Below are 16852 nucleotides of genomic sequence, written 5' to 3' on the forward strand. Positions count from 1 at the left end.
CTGAACCACAAGAGAAGCATTGGCCTCGGACAAACAGGCAGTTTAGAGCTGAGGTGAGGCTCCGGACAGCATTGTGGTCTTCCTCTGTCATCCCCTGGGCGTCAGAAACACTGGACAGCTCTTCTCAACACTGTGTTGAAGGACTAGAGACTGGGTAAGAGCCACTGACACACTACACACACTGGTTGGTGCAGATCTCAGTGATAGCCATGTTACAGCCACAAATCATTAGCCTACTGCATCTATGCCACTGATAAACACTTTTAAACAGAGCTATGCATTCAACGAGCTCGGACATCCATGCTGGCAATCCTTCTTTATGACTGCTGCCTGTGCCTTAGTATGCCATGGCAACTAACTGTATGTGCACTGGGTTTCTCATTACAGTGATGAAATGTAGGGTATCACAGATGCATTTGGAAAGAGAAGAAAGCAGTATGGAGACAGAACAAAAAGTGAAAGTAGCTGAATGCCAACCCTGTCTCTACAGGTGGCTTCACAACTGGAAAGACTACAGGGAAATGTCGGTCATTACTGGCAAAGTAGCTGGAAAATGGCATGCATATTCTGACCAATCGCACAATGAATTTGTGCTGATGTCATGCACAAATTGTTCAGGCTAATAAACATGACTGAGGTCATTCAGATCAAAGCCAGTGATTTTAAAATATGTTCATTCTCTTTTCTTAAGCATGTTATTGTTGGTCTTGGTGAGGATACTAAACTAGCAAATAAAAGCAAAAGTAAGAATGTAAATTTACAGAATACTTTCAGAGGTGATTCAGCTTCTCATCCACAACTGTACCCAAATACTCACCTCTCTACCTGTTCTCCATTAATTAGGTTAGATAACACGAGGGCAGAAGCCCTTCACCTAAAGTCAATAGCCATTTCTTTTGTCTTTGCTACATTTATTTTGAGGAAAGGATTGGTCACACCAATGTATGAACTCATTGACAATAGGATCATGGCAATTCCCATCATCTTTGAGGAGATTCACCATAACAGAGTCATCTGCAAACGTGATAATATATCTAGAATCATGCTGGCTGACATAAACATTAGTATAAAAGACAAACAGCTGGGGCAAAAGAATGCATCTGAGCGGTGACTTAGTGGGGCATTATCTGAAGGGGTCACCAATCTGTTTCTGGAGGCCTCTGTTAGAGTCATTATCATCCAGCTGTAACATATTTGTCTCTGTGATGATCCAGTTGTTGTTGTTTTTTCCTCTTGTAACTCTGCCCTTTAATACCATCATCTAAAGGGGAAAGCCATGCATTTATTTCTGTCTTTAAGGTTAGTTGCTCTTGTCTCATCTTTTCCTCTTTCAGCTCTTTCTGTGTCTTCACACATTCAAGTGGGTTTTGTCTTTCCTCATATTCCATCATTTCCCTCTCTTGTTGCCACAGTAAAATGTGCTTTCTGCCCTCTAGTTCAATTTCTTTTGATTTTTCATACATGCTTTTCGGTTACTTCCATTTGTCTTTTAAAGACCCCCATCTCCAGTTCCAAGCATTTTTGTAACTCCATTTTTATGTCTTTTCTTTCCTCTCCACAATTTACCTGTCCACTTCGCTCCTCTCCTCTCCTCTTCCAGTATTTAAGTTTAGGTATTTTTAATTTCTGTTATGTAGCTCAACCATCTCATTTGTAGTGAACTGAGTGTGACATGCGGACACTGGTGATGTCACAGACTGTCATGGAATGCCAAGGGAATCAATCAATCAATCAATCAATCACAATCAGTGGAAAACACTTCTTTTTTCCTATTTAAAGGACCTCTGGACAAAGCTGAAATTGAGTATTAAAAATAATAAAAACACACCTTAAGTTAGTTATATAACATTTCTTTTAACAAAGTTAAAACAGAAATAGAAAAACAAGAGCCTAGAGACAAACACTGGTGGAAAAAAAAAAATACTGTTACAGACAGTTAAAATTTTCTAGCTCCTATGAAGTCCCATAAATGTCCAGTTCAGCATTTCATTAACAGGCCGGTCACGCAGCCTTTTGGCAGCTTAGTCATCCCTGTTTTCTTATACTTACACTGTTTTCCTCACTACAGTCAACCTTCACAAAGTCCTTTTTGAAAACAGGAAACTCACCACATGGTGCATCACTCTTGATTTATCCACTGCCAGAGTTTCCTGCACAGCCAACAGGCTGACTGCTGCATGCAGCTGAGACATTATCTAATGCTACCTTCACTGGAACTTGGACGATGGAGTTGTGTTCAACTTGAACATTGGAATTTCGGTCTTGTAAATTTCTGCCCTTCAACAATCTTTCCCTCTTTATTTTTCTTTTTTTCTTTTTTAAATATTGCCCAGAATTTGCGTGGCAGGTCTTTTTATTGGATCGCAGCTGCTACCCCATTCCACCCACCTAGATCTGTCATTGAGTTTCACTTTAGAAGCTTGGAGTTGTTTTTATCAAAATGGATTAGTGAAATATCTGTTTTTGACTGTTGAGATTATGCACTTATAGTTCACCATAGGCCTAATTTAGCAATACATCTGCGATGTGAGTTGTCAGTTCGATAATGCCATTGACTGCCAAGTCACATAGCTGCTATTTTAGCAGTTATGAGTTTTTGCCTGGTGGCCTTGTTTTCTCTTTCTCTCACTGGTTGTACTGGTTTCCTCTCTCCAGGTATGGAGCAGTTGAAATCAATTAAGTAGGCTGACGGTATAAAAGGAGGCTGTAGGAACAGTAAGGGAAGAGACACAAAGTGATGCCCGGCAGCCTGCGGTAGCACAGTTTTTGTGGATCTTTTTCTTTTCTTCCCAAATGTTTTTTTTTTTTTTTTTTTTTCCCCACTGCATGGTTTTTGTGTGTTTGGTTTTGTTATTGTAGTTTGGGAGATTTCTGATAGACCAGTTTTCGGGTTTTGTTTCTGGTTCAGTTTAGTTTGCTTTTTTGTTTTTGGTAGTTTAGGGTGGAAAAGCTGGATTTGCACAGCCCATTGCATGACTAGCCCAGTTTCTCCCCCTTCTTTTGTTCTGTTTGGCTGGGATCTTCAACCCCTTTTGTTTATTTTCCGTTGCACTTATATGATTCTTTGTTTCTTCTTGACAACTCAGTGGCTGTGGTGTCCTTTACATCTTGCGGGGTCAAGTTGAGCCATTATTTGTTGAGAGGCTGCAACATTAGATGCGACACCAGCACCTGAATAAGACTACAGTGTGCAGGGCCTGGCACAGAGAGGTTAGGGGCCAACCTGCTATTCTTTGCCAAAGCATGGGGCATTGCCTGCCATGCATCAGACAACACCTAGAGAGGCCAAAGAGCAGATCTGGTTGCATTAAAATAGATGTGACAAACTGTATGAGGTGTTAGATTTCTGTGAAACACCCTGAATGCCCCGAGCAGGGCAGTGGGGAAAACCCATCAACAGCAATTTGATGTTAGAGAAGATCCGTGTTTACAATCTAAAAGGGCTCCCTAACACTTTGTTTCATTGGTTTAATATTCCTGCATGATTATTAGTGTCTTTCAGTCAGTCCCAAACTATGTTCAGTGTCCTTCAAGAGACCTATAAAGTTCTTAGTATGTGGAAGAGCCGACAGAACGGACCATGGAGACTGCGATCATTTCTCCTGAGGTGCACAACTCAGTAAAGCCTAAATCATCCTGGCTCCATGTTTCTCTCTCATCCATTTCCATAACATATAACAAATGCTGTCTTATATCCTGTATGTAACTTCAACACATGACACCATGAATTATATTTCTTTACTTGCAGAAATTTGTTATATCATTTGTCTTTTTTTCTGCTAACTCCTTCTTTCATCATGACCCAGATGATCCAGAAATCTCCTCTGGAGGATGTTCAAGTGTTTCTCCTCCAGGCAATAAATTACCTGATTGCTTGAAATGTAGCCAGCAAGGCTTCATTAACTGCCACGCTTTTCAGTTATGAGATGATTGCATGCTTAATGAGGAAAACATGATTTCATGTTACTGATTTATTAATTTCTGTTATTTATTTTCTTAATACATCAATAAACAATGAATAAAGCCCTTTAAAGTGACAGCCTCCACGCTGCTCCTCTCAGTTTCTTCCTGGTAAGAAACAAGTGGTACTTTAGGGAGATTAGAAGAACAATAAAGAAAAGTTTTGGGTTGCACATGTAGGGCAGCCATTGTAATAATTGTTTTCATAAAATGTCTGCATATATAAAAACAGGGTCTTCCTTTGTCATAAATGGACTCTCAATTTAAGTCAAAAGGACACTTGGCAAACAGTCAAATACAAGTTTTTGAATTAAATAGCCAATCATTTTTTTTCTCAGTGTTGAATCAAAATGTGTGGTATCTATTAAGGCATAGAGACATCAGACAAATCAGGCTGGGTGGTAAAGTATAAGAAATGTGATTATGTGATTATGATAGTCTAGTAAAAATAAAATAAAATAAAAAGAAGAGGATGATGAAGAAGATTATAATCTTTCTTTTTGAGATTAAGAAAAAAGTTTTTACACAGCACTTAGTCTTTGTAGATTACACAAATGCTATAGACCATCTTACTGTCAGATAGTGATTTGTTACTGATCACCATTTCAAACAGGTAGTCAATGATATTTTACCTGACTGTGAAAGTTATCTTTACTGCTTTTAATCAAGATGACACACTGGAGCACTAAGCACTGAAATTAAAGTACGACTCTCCAACACCGTTTATAAAAGTAGTCATTTTTTAATTAATTTTCATTTAAGGCAATCCAATACAAAGCATGTCACAACCCACTGTATGACAACAATCATGTACAATAAAAACCCGTTCAAAGGAAAAAAGGGAATCATGCAAATTAGAAACCCAAGAGATATAAACAACAAAGATCAAAAGGGGGATCAGAGAAAAGAAAAAGAAAATTTAAAAAACTTGTTAACTGAACATGCTAATTAGCTACAGTTCTCACCACCGGTGAGAATGAATCACAAAAAAGTTCAGGGAACAGAAAACTGCCAGGCACAAGAGAGAAGAAATAGCAAACAGTCCACAGAGCTTGCTGCCATATTTGGCACTAACATGCATTTAATCCGGTTGGGCTGGTCACTATTTTACAGATGATGACTCTGTATGCAAACCACTGTCATCACACCCCATGTTGAAGTTACAGCAAGTAGATGGAGTTCAACCACCATACCTATAGATTAGGGTTTAAGGGGTCATAATGTCACCATAATGACATAGACAGCAGGAAAGATGGCTTATCATACACATTCCAGAAAAAATAAATATCTTCAATACGACAACATCCCCAAAAATATACAAAACACAGAGTAAAAGCACTCCTCTCAAGGATAAAGTGCTACTGGGTTGAATTTGCAAACCAGTTCTTGCACCCTTTAGAATCTAATGTAGGTCCTCAACCATTTATGTGTTCACTGTTTCACTTTAACCTACATTTACAATACACAAACTTGTACAAGCAACTGAAAGTTCATTGTTTTGGCCACCATTAACTCATTTTCTCTCCAACACCTCAGAAACATAGTTGTCTACCCAGACAGCTTTTGAACAGAATGGGAGAACAAGGTGAGACTGACAGACTGCCTGTCACAATATTAAGGCCTTTGCTGAGATGTTAGTTTTGTTTGCTGCATTACAGGCGTTTGAACCGAAGCTTTTCATCTGGGCTGAATTGTGATTCTGCCTCGCTTTGCCAGATAAAAGGGATAAGACACCTTCAGTTTTAGCTTCCCTGTGTGATTTTGAAATATCCAGAAGACGTGGGTGTGACATGCAGCCTTTTGAAGGAAAGGAGTAGGACATTGGGAAGGAATTTCAAAATCACTGCACAGCCAAAACGTCACTTTTCAAATGAAGCCATTGCAGCCGCTAGCTGGTGATGCAATGCCAGGAGAATCACAAAGAATTCATAAAACAAATATCATGCACTGCAGTGTCAAAATTGTGACCAAGATATATCTGTATCATAAGATTGCCATTAACATTTATTAACAGTTGAAAAGGTGAATGTGTCCTATCCCTTTAAAAACAAATCCTAGCTTCTGTAGCAGAAAGGCAATTGATGAAGCACGACAATTCACCTACAGTTATATACAGCCAATAAGAAAGTATGTGAACTGTAGAAATAATAGTCACTTGGTCAGATAACAGGAACGGTGGGAGTGAAAAAAGAAAAACTGTTGTGGTATTCTGTAGTATTTGTGCTTTCATAGGATTACTAAAACTATCACCTCTCTTTGAATGGCTTCACAGGATTTAATTCTACTGATAACAGAAAATCCATTGTTTTCCATGGAACATAGCATGTCTTATAATCTCTCATGCGCATTTTTGTAACAGCACAACACATAAAGGGATGTCAGGGACTGCAGTTTCTTTTATATAACATTGTTCAAAGATACAGGGTACACCCAGGAGCGGGGGTTAGAAATGTGAATTGTGTGAATTGTGAATTGCAAGTGAGCAGTGCCAGTAGAGCATCTTGTCTCAGTTTCGTAAAGATTTCTAAAAGCAAAATGAAAGACAGGACAGAGAAAAGAAAGGGTGACAATGTGTACCCCAGTTTTTCAGAGAGAAAGGTGGGTGCTGTCCCTGAGTGGTGGAAATTAACCTGTTTCTTTTAGTCCATGGTGACAAAGGCTACTTTTGCTTCCTTAACATTAGTTGCTTTATGTAGTATCTCCCCAAAAATTTTCTGAATGTTTACATTTTTCTCCTCTTTGACCCAACATTTAATCAGTGCAGACAAGCTATTGATACTAAGTCAGGCCCAACTGATGTAGCTTCAAGCTCAGCAGCCCCCGCGTCCCTGTCCCTGTAGCCCCACCGGTGAACCAACCCACCTCCCACCTGAGGAGGGAGGTGAGCAGCATTCTGTTGAACAGCATGTCAGCTGGCATAATTCCTGGATTATTGCGCACAATCAAGATCCCAAGTGGAAGAAACCTATTTATTCGGTGACCACCTGACCTTTCCTTTCGTGCCACCGTCAGGCCTTTTCATTTCCATTTCTCTGTTGTTCTCCATTTTCCATCTCCACTTCCACAGCTGCTTGTTTTCTAGTTGGTATATATACTGAGTTCAAAAATCTGCTGCTGATTGTGTTCTTTTGTTTGTTATATCATGCGATAGATGATATATTTACTTATTATTATTTAATGTTAAGAGAAATTTCCATTCAGGAATTTTGCTGTTAAAATTACATTTAGACTGTAAAAGATGGCCTTTAGCACATTTCTCACAGAGGGTAGGAATCTTGCATTAAATGGTGACTCCAGTGTATACAGACTGTTGCATGCACATCTGCAAGGCATTACATTTTTTATAGCTCACTGTCAGTAAATATTGTACAGTGAAAGTTGCCAGCACAGGTTTGAATGTGTGTATTTGGTTCTTCAGGTGTGGTTGCAGTAATTGTGCAGGGTTGGTGTGGCCCTGAGCTGGTTTAGCCCAGTGATATATCTTAAGATATATCACTTCTTCTACCAGCTTCTTAACTGACACCATAAAATTTCATTGGATGCTTGGCAGCCTTGTCACGTCAAACTGACCTCACAAAACCTGGCTTCATTAGTATGCTGGAGAGCCTAGCTAAGCTTATCACAAGAAAGAAAAAGAGGGTATAAATAAATGGGTAAGGCTGTTGTGCAACATCTTGGCTGATGGGAATTGTTCCTTAGTGGGTGGGAACCTCAAACACATCTGTATCAAACACTCTGTCATTGTGGATTGCAGTTTAACCACAGCAGATGTTTGACTGGCATTAAAACTGTGGTTATTTTTTTTTTTTAAATGATTCAGTAGCAGCACTCAGACAGGTGAAACTTGCAGGCCTGGTAAGCCCGTTGAGACAGTGATTTGGGGCTCTAATTAAACTTGAACTTCAACTTAAAATATGGTGACCCTGTGCGCGCATAACAATACTTTTAGTCCTTGATGTTGAGTAGAGAGACAGGCTGTCTTGTGCTTTTTTAGATATTAAATTTATGGTAATAAAATACAAATTTAGCGAAATTTCCATGCCACTTTGAATAACTTTTGAGAGTAAATACTGGAGTATGGGGAATTTAATTCTCATACATTATACAACATGCTATTTTATGAACATTTACTTAATAAGGTAGAGAGGAGTTGAAACCTCTTGTTTTGAAAAGCCTGATTAGTGTTCAAAATAATGAAACAAACTATGCAAACTATGCACATGTAGTTTTCCCTCCACCATAACAGATGCAATGACAAATATACGAATAATCCCTAACTGCGAAAACAAATTTAATAGAGGGAAAGGTATTTAAAAATAGCACTGTATTAAGCCACACAATTACTGATGAGCAAGTCTCAGGTCAAAGTTCAAATGAGGGTGCAATTGTCCTGATATACTTATAGAAACAACCACAGACAGGCACAAGTTTGAACCACAACATGACCTTTTGAACCGACCTGCTGTCAAAGTAGACATGAAACAGTCACTGGCCCATTGTTCGTTAAAAAGATTTCACCAACAAGTCTTGGTACATCAACAAAGGATTGCAGTCTCTCTTCAAGAGAAATTAGACAAACGGATAAATCACAAAAAATAAAAAAACAAAACGCTGCTCCAATAGTCACTGGGAGGACACGGCACAAAATTCAACGCCCATTTCCTAGTATGTCACCTCCTGTTCACACAATAACCAGGAGGTAGACAGTTCCCACTGCATTCTGAGGGACTGCTGCATGCTGCCTCCTGTCAGTCCTCAGTCAAAGCAAAGAGGAGGGGTTCAGATCTGTGTGTGGTGGTGTGTGTGTCCAGGCGGTGTGTAGGGAGGTGGCGCTGGGTTGGGTTTGATCCCTCGGCTCTTCATGTAAGAGATGAATTGGTCAGGGATCTCTGCCAACACATCTTTAGCGAGCCGCGCCATGCTCAACACATGGTTGCCTGTCCGATCCATATAATCTCGGAAGGGGACAAACTGTGAGGCAGGGAAGAAAAGACAAAATCATTGGTTTATATAAAAAAAAATTCTTACGCAAGTGAAGACCTTCACCTAAAATCTTATGCTGATGATTAATGTGGTTTGACAAATGATGATTTTATAAGGAATGAAACAATTTTTCTTCTTTCTTATATTTGTTGTATTGATCCATTTAATGTTATTATTTGTTGTGTTCATTTTTCTGAAGATATATAATTCTCTCTTATAGTGTTGATAGGTATATTGCCTACTACTGTTCCTGTGCAATGTTTGGATAACATGCTGTTGTAACAGGAATTTCCCAATTTGGGATCAATAAACTACATCTATGTATGTATGTATGTATGCATATATGTACATATCTATATATCTATCTAATCACAATAAAAATGTCAACATCTTAATAGGCCTTGAGTAAACCTTTAGAGAACCCCAGTTTCTTCTCCAGACTGGTCTGTCTCTCATAATGCAGTATGGAAATGTGTTCAGTTTTGTGTTGATTCATGTAAAGCTACAGTAACAACAATTCTTTACAATGCATGTCAGTGAACTTTGGGCTGCAGGGTGGCATCTTAAAGGTGGAGACGTCTTAAAGGTGCAGTATGCAAAATTGCCAAGGAGCAATTTAAGAGAGCAGGTTTAGGCTCAACTGACAAAAACGTGGAATAAGCAAGAAGTTTGATGATTGGGTTTACAGGTTTCTCATCATCAGCTTGACTCACTGATACAGGATGTGCTTATTCCACATTTTGAGTGTTAAAGGGTCATCACTGAAACCAACCCTTGGCAATTTTGCAGTGCACCTTTAACCGGAGGGCCTGGGTTCAAGCCCTCAATGCTGCCAGCTTCAGGGTTTCCTCCAGGTACTCAGGTTTCTTCTCTCATTCAAAGACAAAGAAGTCAGGCAGACTGCACTTTAATTTACTCTCAAGTGTGTATGTTTGTGTGTGCCCTGCGATGGACTGGCAATCTAATTTCTCATGAGTATGGAGCTTAACTCAAGTTAAGAGCGGCAGAAGACTGGCTTTAACTTTTCTGGCTAAAATGCCATAACTTGAATTAGACTGCATAAACAAAATCAAACACAGGATAATATATTGAAACAGATTCAGGCCAGGGTCTATCTGAAAATGTTCAGATTGAAGAAAAGGTCACTGGGACTCTTAAGAACATCTGCAGAGCCGTGTGTACATCGTGAGTCATTTGTTGACCTCCTCTTTACAAGTATAGAAATTTAACATTTGTGTGTTACTGAAAAACTTTACATGACCATAAGAACTGAGGTAACTCTATTCAGACACAGCTGTTTGAGAAAATCAGTAACTTTCAGTTTAAAAGTTTCTCTCTGGGGTTTATTATGTAAATTACATTGTGTGCTGTAAAGTATTTCTTACTAAGCCAGATGTTATTGAACATTTCAGCATATGAGTGGGCTCTAAAGATGGGTGGTCACTGTAAAGATTTCTAGGAACACTATTGTATTCTGGTTGCATTTTAATTCAAAGTCTGTCATCAGTTGCATAAGTAGCTGTAATGTAGATATGTACAGTGATTATAATCAGAAATTCTTTGATGATGTAATGTAGCCTGGGAAACAGACAAACCTGCATGTTGTATTTGATCTGCCACCACTCCAGTTCTGACAGATTTCCACCTGACCTGGCCTGGACCAAGCCCATCACAACTGTTTATCTAATTTGGGGCAGGTTTGATACGATGACTGACAGAGGAGTGCTGTTGAGTCTTTTGAATCCGCTATTGTGACAGTGTTAAACTAACTGGACAGAATACTTTCTCTAAAACAACAAACAAACTGCTCTTAAACGCTGAAGTCTGTTTACATTTTTCTGTTGCTCAGTGTTACGTCATGTTTCGTTGCTCTGATTGGTTGGAGGTCTATCCAACTGTGTCCAGAGGCATTTTGGTCTGCGACCGTTGACAACACCCCTCGGAAATCACAAATGAGCTGAGAGATTCCTGACTAACTCTCATTTGCGATTTAGTATACTCACCTGAACAATGTCTCTCTCTGCCAGCTTCCCTCGGGATGAAATCCGTATGTCATCACCATCCAGCTCTACCATAGCTTGAAGACACAAGTACACACACACACACACACACACACACAGGCCCCCGCATGCAGACAGAGGAGATGTAATTCAATAAAGCTGCCTCTAAAAAGAGACAAGCTTTGTTATCCTCCCACTAAACAATTTAATATTAATTATACATTTAAAAGTTGAACGTTTAGAAGACTTCTTTGTCTAAGACTGTGTCCTCTGATATGAGCATAAAGCACAAAGCACTGCCTTTTACATATCAACTTCTCTGGTGCACATGCTGATATGAACACCTGTTTATGCATTGCTTAAATATGTAAAAATCTGTTTGTTGCTTGGTCTGAATCTGGGCTGCACATAGCCAAAAACACCCTGAGCTACATGAGAGAGCATTTAAATGATGTCTAGTGCTCAGTGGGTTAATGATGCAAAGAGCACAGGACAACTGTATCAACTGGACTGGCTCATGATGCCATACTTTTGCTTTAGCAATAGTACAAGAGTGAGGATGCTCAGCCACAGTTCAAGTCTGTTTTTATAGCATGTCTAATCAAATAATAAGTGCCTTATCGGTGCAATTAAGACTTGGCACTCTTACTACTCTAAACGCTACAAACCCAGTAATTAACCTCTGGAACTTTATATACAATTATTCCTACATCCACCTACGCCTGTCCTCCTCTACTGAATTTGCAGCGTTTGTAATTTTCTCTTGGGTGTTTTTCTGAATTATTGCCAGAGAGGTTAATGCGGGCAATAATGGTAACAGGCTGTGAGTTGTACAAAGTAAAATGTCATGTACTGGCTCATATTTTAGTTAATTAACATATTTGATTATAATAGACAGCAAAAAAACATTTGATTGTTTACTTTGTTACTATTACACAGTACAATCTATTTGTTAATGCATCTAGTATGCAAAATACATAATAATTACATTCCTCCAGTAATTAAAAAATCAAGCAAAGAACAAAATCACCATACCGTCAAATTCAGCTTGACCCACTCCAACTATGATAATGGACATAGGGAGCTTGGCACCCTGTGGAGAATCAAAGAAAAACAGTCAGCGTCTATGCAACACGTTAAAAGCTTATTAGCATGAAACATCCTGGCTATTAACATTGTTCACGCTCTCTTCCTGGCTTTCTCTTTCTCAGGCAAAAACACGTACACACATGCCACCTCCTTCCATTCAAGACAGGCGAGAGGTTTGTCCTCATTACCATTGACCTGTGCTGCTCATTTCATCAGATTTTGCGGCAGTTACACGCTCGCCCAGGTAGACTACAACCATCCTAATGTTCCATATCACCCTTTAACTAGCCGAACAGCCATTAAGTATGAATGGGTCTCCAGAGAGAGAGAGCGTGATGCAGGATGAAGTGCTAGAGAAGGAGAGAGAAAAATTAGATGCTAATGGGTGCCAAGGACTTTCTTAGAGATATGTCCTGCTAAGAAAATACAGCAAAGACAAATCATTGTGAAATAGAAATTAGTGTCAAAGTTATCCTGTGAAATGGTCAGGGGTGGCTGTGAATCTCAAAAAAGGCTTGTTCTCCTTTTGTCTGTGCTCATAAGAGATAATTTATTATCCCTCAGCTGCTTTATGACCCCAAATCTTTTTTTTTTTTTTTTTTTTGCTGTGTCAGTATCCCCTCTTAATCTCTTCTTTGGGAATGACATCCCTATCGTTACACTCCTACAGAATTCCCTGTGGATCGCCTGGATGCACATGATCTGAAGTTTAAATGCTGACCTGAAACATTCTACCTTCAAAGTGAATGATCTCTTGACAATGCAAACTGCAAGGGCTTGTTTGACAGTAAAAGGAAACATTTGTCCACAGGGAAAAGCTGCTGACAGGTGTCTCGATAAGGTCGCACATGGCAAGGGATGGATGGCAGCGTTTGTGAGCTGGGAGAAGAGAGAGAGGGAGGAGGTGCCAGTTTCAGTCACCACAGCAACCATCCTCAGGCGCCCTCCCAGCTACTCCCAAGCCACACCTCAAGTCAAAAAACACTGCAATTATTTTCATAACAGCAAATACTTACTGTCACTGAGCCAAAACAACAAAATAGCTGGGAAGAAATCAATGAATTATACAAAGAACAAAGAACAAGTGAATGAGAAAAATGCAAACACAACACTTACAAAACAAGAATGCACATACAGAAGCTGTGCCAATGTTTTTTTTTTTTGTTTTTTTTTTTCCGATTTGGTTGTTAGAAACAAATAATGTAATAAAAAGTGACCCTTTGCAAAACTTAAAACTGTCAAACATCTGAGAAAATGTGACAGTCCTATCAATATAAATTAATTAGTCAATGACTGACTTGCTAAAAAGAGCTAAACACAGCTAAAAATTATTTGATGTCTGCTGGAATGACAGGGAGTGTGTAGTTGGCACTGTCTGGCAGATCATATTAGAGTCTCTTGCTGTAATTTCCAGACAGATGACAGTACAAATACCAAATGTGAAAGCTGCTATTATGTATAAAGACTTCCCTATAGTCACATATTCTCACAAAGCACTTATAACAAGTGCTATTTAATCTCGGAGACAAGAGAAATGTACCGTGGAAAATCAGGCAACCTCTTTTGCCACAAGGATGAGAGCAAATTCTGTTGACGCCATCTCAGCTGGAATGCATCAATGCGATTATCAGTGTTCAACACAACTCTTGTCAGTTGCTGTCCTCCCACGCATACTCACACTCACACACACACATACATATACACAGACACACACACACACACATAAAACACTCACATGCATGCACAGTAACACACATCACAACATCAAATGTCACCAAAAATAACCTGGCAATCCACCATGCCCCACTTATGCCATCCCCTGTCACCCTGACTGGCAGCCGAGATCCACTCTAATGAGACAACAAAACAGAGTGTCAATCAGCACTCATTACCACAACAACCTGCTCTGTATGTCACTTCTAACTCAAAAGCTGTTCATGTGTATGGATGTGTGTGGGGTGGGGCGGTGGAGTTTCCCTTTCCAAACTGGGAGCACCTGGGGCGCTTGGGATTCTCCCATTGGCTCTTCTAGAGTTTACCTCGAGGAAGGACAAGAGACAGGCAATAATTTGATATTAGACTGATACTGTGATGAGACAAGCCATCATGTGAGACTTTGGGTATCGTAATATGATAATAAGCATTGGTTTGGCTGCATTACAGTACAGTGATGCACTTTTCTGAGCAAATTAGGCTGTTCTGTCATTTGTTTGGTCTTTTATTACCTTACCTATTATTATTATTTTTTTTTTTAATATCTCGTGTAAATGTCTCATGAAACCACCAATTGCCATTCCTATAGTACAGAAACAATATTGATATCAAGCGATTTCAATGGTCTTATATGGATCAATTTATCTGTAACATACAAGATCTTTAGGAATAACTAGCCATCAGTCAGACAGTCCTTTATCCTTCACAACATGTTCACAGGCAGTATTTTGTCTGAGGGAAATGACAGCATGTGTATATTGTCCTTCTATGAAAAGCTCAGATAATGAATGAAAAAAATGTAGGCCTACTGAAGACAGTAAATCAAGTCAAGGTAGCAGACAAATTAAGTTGCGCTCTGGGTAACATGTTCTAATTCTCATTGAATTCATGACTGTAAAAAGTAAATCTTGGAGTCTATGCTGTAGGTTTTTTTTGAATGATTCCCACCAATTTTGAGGGCAAAAGCTGTAGTTTCAGTAGTTCTATTTTTTCCCCCTTGTTTTAATTTTTAATTCAGTCAAGGTTTGGTAAGCTTGTATACTTCATTTAACATTAATACCTTTAATTACCATCATAGTTCTATTACAATGAACTTGGCTGCAACTGCTGCAATTGTCAGTGAAGTCGGTGAAGTCACAAGTGTTCAGAGGGCCCCTACATGAGTGAACCCTGACCTGATTCATGTTGGCAAATGCCCCTGAAAACAGAGAGAGAGAGAGAGAAAAAAAAGAGGAGCGATAAAGAGATGAAGCAAGTAAGACTGACAGAGCACAAGCACAGGAAGACAAAAAAAAACTAAATGAAAGGGAGCACGGGTTGTGGTTACTGAATGAATTCTGACAGATGTATGGACAGAGCAGATGAAGACAAAGAGATGTGGATCTGTGAGTGGGAAAGTAGTGGAGAAAGACGGGCAAACTATGTGCATGCCTGTGAGAGCAGAGGACAGAGAGCGAGAGAAAGAGTGTCCAGGTTCAGCGGCGTGAAAGAGAAAGAGGCAGCGAGGGACAGTGCCCGTGAGCAGAGGAGGGAGGTGCTGAGTGACTGACAGGTGGGCTGCTGTAGAGTAGCAGATTCTGTTGTGGCTGATAAATCTCCCTGTTCCCCCACCCTGCCTGAGATGGGTCCATGTTCCTTGAGAACATGCGTTGGAGGAGTCAGACACTACCCTGCCACATCCATACAGCCACTGAAACACGCAAAACACCCACACACGCACATGGAAATGCAAAAACATCCCAGATGTTTAAGGCTCGTGCATATACAGGCTTTCTCATCCTCTCACTCTTACTCTCTCAATGTCTCTCTCTCTTTCTTGAAGGCACCTATCAGGGTGAATGCATATGAGGAAGAAAAAAATATATAACCTCATCAGTCTGTCATGGCTCACCAAAAATCCATGACGAGTAAAGAAAAAGCAGTGGAAGTAGCAAGCATCAGTAGACAGTCTGGGAGCAGGCAGTGAGATAGAGCAGCAGGCAAGATCTTAAAAGGAAGGTGTGGCTGTTCTAATGTTTTGACTAACAGTCGCAAATTCCCTTTAAATCCAGTCTGCTGGGTGTTCTGTGCCTGAGGCAGGCTGAAGCAGAGGAGAGAAGAAACGAAGAGGGAAGAAAAGAGGGGGAGGAAAGGAAGCCAACCACCTGCTATTTACAGCTGGGAGAAAAAATAGTTAGGACAAGTTTTGGGGAAAGCTCTCAGAAAAAGAACACTGTACGGTGTTTTTGTCACTGGGGCAGTAACCTCTTTCCAAGATGTTTTTAAAGTGTTGCTGTTTTATTTCTTTTTTTGTGCAGAAAAGGAACACTTCTGACCTTGAGAGAGAACTGAAGGTACATTCACACATTACCACCATCCTTGGTGAAGTTGTCAGGTAAATCATCACTCACAAAGTTCATTTTGTCCTCTAAGCATTTCCAACACCTACAATTTTGAAATAAGCAATTACATACATGTGAGGTATTCTTTTTGCAGGGAGCGTGTTAATTCCCGTGTCTTACAGAGTAGGAAATTATTGTCACAAGGCTGCTGCTTTATATGAGCTTCTACAGTAGATATTTTTTCTGACGGAGAATGCCAGAGAGGCCATGTTCATTTTAAAAAATACCATTTTTGATTTGATTACGCCACATTATCGCTCAAACATGACAGGACTTTTTTTAACACATGATTGACGTGTATCTGTGAATACTTCATGTTGTCGCACACTGTCAAGGTAGCAGTCAAAGTAATGTGTTTTTTTAATCTAGCTAGAAGGTACAATGGAGAGAAAGTACAAATTGAGGGCATTAAAATGCAAGGATGATAATGGAATCTCATGGACCTGGAGGGATGGAGGACAGTTGTTCGGCCGATTATGCCTCCAGCAGCAGTGCTACCCCAGTACCCAACCACCCCATATTGTACTCAAAACCAGCCTCTCACCAACCAAAGAGATCCAAACTATGACTGAGGATGGCCCATGTCAGCCTGGCTTGAAGGATAGCTATAACGAATTCCCATATGACTGAGAGAAACAGCGGTTCAATCCACCATGGTATAAGCGTCAAGTGGGAAGCTCCGGCATCGTGAAGCAACAATGGTTAGTTTAATTCCCTAAAACAAAA

At 39.8% G+C, this 16852-nt stretch overlaps 1 protein-coding gene across 3 annotated transcripts in view; it reads right to left on the minus strand.

Annotated features, from left to right (window-relative positions):
- Positions 1-8739: 8739 nt before the first annotated feature.
- cpne5b (copine Vb) overlaps positions 8740-16852 on the minus strand; it is a 129081-nt gene continuing 120968 nt past the window's right edge. For all 3 annotated transcript variants that reach the window (XM_030051460.1, XM_030051461.1, XM_030051459.1), the window contains 3 exons: positions 11979-12036; positions 10947-11020; positions 8740-8931 (listed from right to left, as the gene is read on the minus strand). In XM_030051460.1, the coding sequence (XP_029907320.1) occupies positions 8740-8931; positions 10947-11020; positions 11979-12036 (324 nt within the window). The remainder of the gene's footprint in view (positions 8932-10946; positions 11021-11978; positions 12037-16852) is intronic.

The sequence above is a fragment of the Myripristis murdjan genome, chromosome 5, assembly GCF_902150065.1.
Source record: "Myripristis murdjan chromosome 5, fMyrMur1.1, whole genome shotgun sequence".
Taxonomy (NCBI): domain Eukaryota; kingdom Metazoa; phylum Chordata; class Actinopteri; order Holocentriformes; family Holocentridae; genus Myripristis; species Myripristis murdjan.